The sequence below is a fragment of the Arachis ipaensis genome, chromosome B07 (assembly GCF_000816755.2).
Source record: "Arachis ipaensis cultivar K30076 chromosome B07, Araip1.1, whole genome shotgun sequence".
Lineage (NCBI taxonomy): Eukaryota > Viridiplantae > Streptophyta > Magnoliopsida > Fabales > Fabaceae > Arachis > Arachis ipaensis.
Window position 1 is genome coordinate 96,811,811 of NC_029791.2, and position 8,323 is coordinate 96,820,133.

The following is an 8,323-nucleotide window of genomic DNA, read 5'->3' on the forward strand; positions in this document are numbered from 1 at the left end:
TCGCATTAAATATAAATCATTAAAAATAAATTTTATTTAATATTATTTAATTTATAATAAATTTAATGTAATAAATTTTAACGAAAACTTATTTTTAATATTTTTTTCTTTATTTTAATACAATAGAATATTAAAATAAAATCTATAGATTTATTTAAAATTAAAAAAACCATGAAAATTATAAATTCCAATTTATTTTTAATTAAAATCAATTTTGCAAACTTAATTTTATACAAACCCCATTTACAAACAATAATCTAAACAGATAGGTATTAATAACGAGGTAAAGACTAAAGAGAGGGTAGAATATGGGAATGTGAACGCGGTAAAAGAAGTCAAACAGTGGTACGTAAGCTGCGCTGGAATGCGAGATGGTGGCAACGTCATGAGCTGGGGCGAGTAAGAGTAGCTACAGTTTAACTCTGCTCAGCACACTGTGTTTTTATAAATGCGGGTTTTTGACTCGCACGCTCTCTCACTCTCTTCCAAGTCCCACCCTTCCCGCAACAGCAAACGGTTTTTCTTTTCTTTTTCTTCTTTCTCTCTCTTCACACACACACACACAACCACCATTCCCCACTACTGCGCAAACACACAAACATCTCATTCCCTGCTCCAACCAATGGACCATCATCATCGTCTAGGGTTTCTCACCTCCTCCATACTCTCTCTCTTACAGGCAATGCCTCTCTCTTCTTCCACTTTTTACTCTTTCCTGTTTAGTTTCTGATTTCACCTTCATTCTTTCCGATTCCGCTCTTCTTTTGTGGAGCCGTGTTTCTAATTCAAAATCTATACTCGCTTTCGCCTCCTCTGCTCATCATTCTTCCTCAGATTCGGACGATACTTCTCAATTTTCTTTTTTTCTGTGAGAAAATGGATCCAGAGATGAACCACTGCTTCTTTTTTCTTCTTTTTTTTTTTTGTAATTATTATTGTTTGAATAAAAAGGATTATGGAAAGTTGCATTTGGTTTCGTTGTCAACGGAGGAAGTAAATGAGCCTGTGGTGGTGGACAACTGTGGAATTTCAATTTGAATTGGCGGAGTGTGAAACGGAGGAGAACATTCCGATGATTTCGGAATGCTTCAAGATTTCGGGAACGAATATGAAGCTTCCATAAGTAGAATAAATTATACTGAGGCGATGCTGTATCATAAGAAGTTTAATCCATTTTTTTCAGCAGTTTATGGTGTTCATTATGGCTGCGCAAACGTTATGAGCTTGCAAATTGTACGGACATTATGAATTTGCAACCTGTTATACGCTCAGAACACTACTGACGCAGAAAGAGGAAAATAAAAATTAAAAAAGAAAAGAAGAATGAAACAAAAAAAGAAAAGAAGAAGATAGATATTTTTTCTGGAAATTTGAATAAGCACTCTCATCACAAAAGTGGAGGTTATTTAGTATCTTTACAACTTCGATCCATCCTTTATGGATTAGACCTTTTTTCTTTTTTAACCTCCCTATTGAAGAAACAGGGGTGAGAGAGATTTTCGGCAGAGTATAATTTGTTCTATTTCATGAGCTCGGGCGGTGTTTCCTTGCTTGAATTGGATTTGATTGAATGCAACGGCATTGTGCACCTTACTTGGTCAGATTGCTAATTTCTCTCATTCATCTTTTGCAGGTTTATGTAATTTTATTTTTAGTAGCAGCAGACAATTTTTCGGCATCTGATGCTGCAGCAACTGGGTAAGCCACCTTCATACCTATACACAAGTACAGGCGTGGGTTTTTGTACCTGACAATGATTGGTTCATGAACAGCTGTGTTCCAGTTCTGGAATTTCCATTATGAATTTGAATGTGTGGAGGACAGAATTTGAATGTCCGTAATGATACAATATATTCAGTTCCATTTTCTTTTCTACAGGGAAAAACATGCCGAGAATCATTGTGCAATGTATGACATTTGTGGAAAGCGCATTGATGGTAAAGTGGTGAACTGTCCCTATGGTTCCCCAGCTGTGAAGGTATATATATTTATTTATTTCTACCTTTCTGTTTTCAAAATCAGAAGTTAAAAAACATAAACCTGTTTGGTCACACATTATATAATTATGAAGATTATTTCAGTTTGAACTTGAAAGCCTTAAAGTGTGGCTTGATCCTATGAATTATTGTATCTTTCAGCCAGATGATTTGCTTTCATCGAAGATCCAAAGTTTGTGTCCAACAATTACCGGGAATGTTTGTTGTACAGAGGCTCAGTTTGACACATTAAAGACTCAAGTCCAACAGGTAATCCTTTTAGCTAGATTTTAATTGTTGATGCATACTCATCATATACATACTATTTGAATTGATCAAACAAATGGGTTTCATCTTTCTTATTTTGTTGAAAGCAATTTTATGGATATATTATGGATTCCATACTAATACACTGGTTAGTGATAGTAATGCCTGTCCAGGTCATGGTGCTACATCTTTCTAGTTTATCTTTCTCATCAATCAATATTACTAGCATTTTAAATCCCAATGCTTATGCTTTCAATACTCTGGCAGGCTATTCCTTTTCTTGTCGGTTGTCCAGCATGCTTAAGAAACTTTTTGAATCTTTTCTGTGAGTTGACATGCTCTCCAAATCAGAGTTTATTTATCAATGTGACATCAATCGACAAGGTAAGGCTCTGTACATTCTTCTTTCCAATGCTAACTACTCTGAACAGAGATGTCACCAGTATTTGTGGTCGTATGCTTTTATGTTACCATTATCAGTAAATCAGATGCAAATCACAAATTGCTATGGCAATATTTTTAGAATGCAATTATTACTGAAGACTCCAATTGTTACAATTTTCAGGTAGGTGGTAATTTCACGGTGAGTGGGATTGACTATTACATTACTGATGCTTTTGGTGAAGGTTTATACGATTCCTGCAAGGATGTAAAATTTGGCACGACGAATTCTCGAGCTATGCAGTTCATTGGCGCTGGTGCTCAAAACTTCAAAGGTAATCTGAACTTTGAATCCTATAAATTGTGAGTGGGGCCATGGGTGTTTCTCTAATCGTATAAAATTATTCTTTTATTGTATGAAATTGTGATGCTTACATTGAGATTGCCTTTTGCAGAATGGTTTTCTTTTCTTGGTAGAAAAGCTGCCCTTTATAGTCTTGGTTCACCATATGCAATTACATTCCAGCCAAACCCAATCAAGTCATCTGGCATGAAGCCTATGAATGTTTCAACTTATTCATGTGGTGATATTTCTCTTGGATGTTCTTGTGGTGATTGTCCTTCATCATCAGTATGCTCTGATTCAGTTTCAACTACCACCCATAAGAGAGATTCCTGCACTGTGAAAGTCGGGTCTTTAGTGGTAAGGGAGCATATTATCAAGATTTTGATATTTCCCAACACATATGTATCTTGTTTGTACAAATAAAACATGGTTTAAGTTTAAATCTAATCAATGTCCTTCACTAATATGCTTTTACTGTTTGATATCTGTAGGTGAAATGTGTTGATTTGATTTTAGCAGTCCTATACATCATATTGATGGCTGTGTTCTTGGGTTGGGGATTTTATCATCGTATAAGGGAGAGAAAGCTGTCATATAGAACAAAACCAGAGTCTAATGTCATTAGTGGCAGTGTGGTGCACTCTCATAATAGGGAGAAGGATGAGAATCTCCCCATGCGGCAGGTTATAATATGTCATTTTTTTTTCATTATATGAAAGCTTGAGAACTGTTTTATCTTTATTTTAAAATTTTTAAACAAGGTTTTACTTCACTTTCTTCCTTGTGAATGCTTGTCATAAATCTGACTCTGTTTTGACTTTTTACTGATGATGATGAATAAGATGATTGAAGGGGCTCCAGAAAACAGAAGTGGAGTTCAGCTCTCCACTGTGCAAGGATACATGTCAAAGTTTTACAGGTCACTGCCCTTGCTATGGTTATGTGATATGTGAACTTATATATGGACAATATCTAACCTCTTTTTGCAAACATGATCAGGAAATACGGATTGTATGTAGCTAGAAATCCAATTACAGTCTTGTTATCATCTCTGGCTATAGTTCTTCTTCTCTGTCTGGGGCTAATCCGATTCAGGGTTGAGACACGGCCTCAGAAGGTAACTATCCCATGGTTGTTTCTCTGTTGTTTTAAATGCTCTGCTTCATTCTATTCTTTTTTCTGAAGAAGCTTGTATCCATCTCTGACAAAAGTTGTTTCGTTCTTTGTAGTTCAGCCATTCAATGTATTTGATTTCTCTACCAATAAATATATTTCTTATTTCAATTCCGAGAGCTTTTAAGTATTTGGCTTTAACTCTCCTCTCACTTGTCTTGTAATAGTATTAAAATACAATGAAAGATTGGCAATTTTGACTTCTAATGTACTGAAAAATGAATTGAATAGGGAATGAGGAAGTAGCTTTTTTGTTCTGTTATCGTGGCTTTCTGAACTTCCTCTATCGTCTTCTTTATATAATTCTTTGAATCAGCATTAATTTTTGAATATAACTACCTACATTTCAGCTTTGGGTAGGACCTGGCAGTAAAGCAGCACAAGAGAAACAGTTTTTTGACAGCCATCTTGCTCCATTTTACAGAATTGAACAGGTTCTTATGTTGGCTCCTTTTTCTTTTTTCTTGTTAGTCCCCAGAATAGATCAGCTTGTCAAGTTCATTATTGATGCATCATGCAAAATTCTGCCTTTAATGTTCTCCTAACTATTTTATTTATCAACTTTCTTTCACTTTCTTCCCTTTTCTCGTGGAAATTTATTCATATTTTTTTTTCATTGACTTCCAACACTTGCATTTAGGGAAGATTACTTCAGGACTTTTTGAAAAGCTACCATTCTTAAATAAAGCCTTAGACATTATACATTATGTGGCAGATGGCATAAAGGAGCACTCTTATCATTTCTCCTCTAATAGCTTAATTGATGTCAATATTGACTGGATTTGATTTTTCCCTTTTATTTAGATGAATGACACTTTTATTTTTCAGCTCATACTGGCAACAGTACCAGATAAAGTGAATACTACATCACCAAGAATTGTGTCCGAGGAAAACATTAAATTTCTCTTTGAAATACAAAAGAAAGTAAGTGTTCCATTTAGCAGTACTACATAAATATTCTGTTCATATTTTAGGATTGTGAAGGCATTCCTTTAATGCTGTCAGGTTGATGCAATTCGTGCTAATTATTCTGGCTTGATGGTATCTCTTCAAGACATCTGTATGAAGCCACTAGACAAAGATTGTGCCACTCAGAGTGTCCTGCAGGTATAGTTATTGATATTCAGCTAGCTACCTTTAATATTTCATCATCACATTCTAATAAATTTGCATGATTTGAACATCTTTTGATTAATGTTTTTTTCTTCCTGGTTGTAGTACTTCAAAATGGACCAAAAAAATTTCGATGATTATGGCGGAGTTGACCATCTCAATTACTGTTTTGAGGTACCAAATTTTATCTTTGCATCTTGAAGTTGATTATACTAGTAGATGTTAATTTTGGATATTTGCAAGTTTGCATATGAAACAATAACAAAGATCTCCTGCCAGAATATGGCTTATATTCAACTATAATAAATTCCTTTATGTGAGATTTTTACTTTTGTATAATTGCAGGATGCAACTGACCTGATTATTTTCTAATGTTTCTTTCAGCATTATTCCTCAGCAGACAAATGTATGAGTGCATTTAAAGGTCCTCTTGATCCAAGCACCGTCTTAGGGGGTTACTCTGGGAATGATTACTCTGAGGTACTTTCTCTACTCTTCTACTTTTTAATAAGTTGAATTTTGTGGAGCATATGATAACTATATTATGATCTATCAAGACAGGCATCTGCGTTTATCATAACTTATCCTGTGAATAATGCTGTTGATGGAGAAGGTAATCAAACCGCCAAGGCAATTGCATGGGAGAAGACTTTTATTCAGTTGGTGAAGGTAATATCCTGTACTTATTTTTTTCTCCCTTCCTTTTGCTCATCGGTATTTTCATCATCCCTTTATAAGAACCACAAGTCCCCACATATCCTTATCCTGCATTGGCCAATTCTGTTCCGCAGAAAGGAACCTTATCAAGAGTGCTCCATTGTCATTCATCCCTAGGAAGTACTTATGTTGTGTTCGATTCTCATTGAGTCTTAACATTCACATTTAGCTTATTTTAGCCATCCAATAACTAGTCCTTCTGGCCTATCTAACAGAGATTGAATACATTTTCTAGTAGGTTACTTGGTCGTCTTGTGATGTGAAAGAGTCATGGACTCATGGAACTATTGCCATTCCCATCATTTCTCTTTTTTTTGATTTCCCATTTTTACTATGTCCTTTGATATAGGATGAGCTATTACCGATGGTGCAATCAAGGAATTTGACACTTGCTTTTTCGTCTGAAAGCTCCATCGAGGAAGAGTTAAAAAGAGAAAGTACTGCTGATGCTATTACTATAGTGGTATCACCCTCTTTCTGATTCACGCTGTTTGCTTGTCCTGAATAATATTTAAGAACAATTTTTAATCTGAGGCATGATTATGGGAACTATGTGAATTGAGTTATATGCCTTGTATTTCTAAAATCGTTTTTATTTGTTGATACCAGTTGTTTAATCCCTCATTTTATTGCAGGTTAGTTATCTCGTGATGTTTGCATATATATCTCTTACTCTAGGAGATACACCACATCCTTCTTCTTTCTATATTTCATCGAAGGTGCAGTCAAACAGCTGTGCCAAACCATCTTTCTTTTTATTCTCTTTTTTCTTTATCTTGGTTCCTCCATGTTGCTCCACTTTATTAATGTACATGATGACAACAGGGTGCATCAAACACTTCTCTCACCAAGTAGGAGATTTTTAAGGTACTTAAATATATAATTCTGTAATTCTGGATTACAGGTATTGCTTGGTCTTTCAGGAGTACTGCTTGTTATGCTTTCTGTCCTTGGATCAGTTGGATTTTTCAGTGCCCTTGGTGTTAAATCAACACTGATCATCATGGAAGTTATCCCATTTCTTGTTCTAGCTGTAAGTCATTGTTTGCCTGATCTTTCTGAAATCTTGGTTACAATTTAAAATCAGAAAAAATGTGCAAGCTAATAGTTAGAAAGAAAAGCTGAGAACTAAATGAAATTTGGATAAAAAACTGAAGTTACTATAAAATACCATTTTCCTTTTTTATTTAAAAAAAAAAAAAGTGTTTAATGCCATTTGTATACAATATCGTTTCTGAGCTTTTGAGACAAACTAAGCATATTGAGTGCTACAAAGAATTATCTTTGGTAGTCTAAAGCATCCCATTCTTAATATAGGATTGTTCCGTTCAAGCCAGATGAACATCAATGGTGATTAGGTCCATAGAGATAAAGTGTGCCTACCTGTCCCAACTTCTAATTAGTTGCAAGTTTGTTTAATCAAAGTTTCTGTAGAAATGGATAATAAAATATCTACAATTGTATAGTAGTAGAACATCATAGTCAAATTCAGCCATTGTATTGCCAATAACCAACTCTTTTTTATTTTTCAATCTTTTTTGGTTAGGTTGGTGTGGATAACATGTGTATACTAGTTCACTCAGTGAAAAGGCAAAAACTTGAGCTACCTTTAGAAGAACGAATGAGCAAGGCTCTTGTGGAAGTTGGACCATCAATAACATTGGCTAGTTTATCAGAGGTTTTAGCATTTGCAGTTGGATGCATTATTTCGATGCCTGCATGCCGCGTGTTCTCCATGTTTGCAGGTAAGTAATTCCTTTTGGAATTTTATGACTTTGCTAGTCTCAGTTTCTTTTCCTGTTGTGTAAAATTCTAATCCTTAAATTTCCTTCATGATTTCTTTCACAGCATTGGCTGTTCTTTTGGATTTTCTCCTCCAAGTTACAGCTTTTGTTGCTCTGATAGTTCTAGACTCCCTGCGAACAGAGGATATGAGAGTCGACTGTTTTCCATGCATAAAAGTCCATTCATCACATGCTGACCCTGATAAAAGTATGAACAAAATATTACTTCATGGAACTACAATATCTTGCTATATCTTGTCTCAATTTGATTATGAGCTTTCCCCAATTCCTCTATAACTAGAATGAGACCCGCGTTACGTGCGGAGAGGTAAATTAATTATACTATATAGTATATTCTAATATTATTTAGAGAGTGATTAGATAATATGCATATTAATTTTTTTTAATATATAAAAAATTTTATTTACTTAAGTTTAAGGATTTTTTTTATTAGATATTAGGTTAAACATAATATAAAATTAACTTATTAATATACCTTAATATACGTTTAATAGTTTATTTATAAAATATTTTATAAAAATTATATTTTGTGAAGTTTAAATTGT

General features: G+C 34.4%; 1 protein-coding gene across 2 annotated transcripts in view; it reads left to right on the forward strand.

Annotated features, from left to right (window-relative positions):
• The window catches only part of LOC107609654 (Niemann-Pick C1 protein), a 15,293-nt gene continuing 7,429 nt past the window's right edge, over nucleotides 460-8,323 (forward strand). The window contains exons 1-21 of one of the 2 annotated variants that reach the window (XM_016311662.2): nucleotides 460-679; nucleotides 1,634-1,698; nucleotides 1,879-1,978; nucleotides 2,139-2,246; nucleotides 2,511-2,627; nucleotides 2,809-2,959; nucleotides 3,080-3,327; nucleotides 3,462-3,653; nucleotides 3,813-3,889; nucleotides 3,970-4,087; nucleotides 4,494-4,577; nucleotides 4,972-5,067; nucleotides 5,149-5,250; nucleotides 5,362-5,430; nucleotides 5,641-5,736; nucleotides 5,818-5,925; nucleotides 6,323-6,436; nucleotides 6,609-6,692; nucleotides 6,878-7,006; nucleotides 7,520-7,718; nucleotides 7,822-7,965. In XM_016311662.2, coding sequence (XP_016167148.1) covers nucleotides 623-679; nucleotides 1,634-1,698; nucleotides 1,879-1,978; nucleotides 2,139-2,246; nucleotides 2,511-2,627; nucleotides 2,809-2,959; nucleotides 3,080-3,327; nucleotides 3,462-3,653; nucleotides 3,813-3,889; nucleotides 3,970-4,087; nucleotides 4,494-4,577; nucleotides 4,972-5,067; nucleotides 5,149-5,250; nucleotides 5,362-5,430; nucleotides 5,641-5,736; nucleotides 5,818-5,925; nucleotides 6,323-6,436; nucleotides 6,609-6,692; nucleotides 6,878-7,006; nucleotides 7,520-7,718; nucleotides 7,822-7,965 — 2,458 coding nt within the window. In that variant the 5' untranslated portion in view covers nucleotides 460-622. The remainder of the gene's footprint in view (nucleotides 680-1,633; nucleotides 1,699-1,878; nucleotides 1,979-2,138; nucleotides 2,247-2,510; nucleotides 2,628-2,808; nucleotides 2,960-3,079; nucleotides 3,328-3,461; nucleotides 3,654-3,812; nucleotides 3,890-3,969; nucleotides 4,088-4,493; nucleotides 4,578-4,971; nucleotides 5,068-5,148; nucleotides 5,251-5,361; nucleotides 5,431-5,640; nucleotides 5,737-5,817; nucleotides 5,926-6,322; nucleotides 6,437-6,608; nucleotides 6,693-6,877; nucleotides 7,007-7,519; nucleotides 7,719-7,821; nucleotides 7,966-8,323) is intronic. The other variant, XM_021106062.1, reaches the window with a different exon arrangement.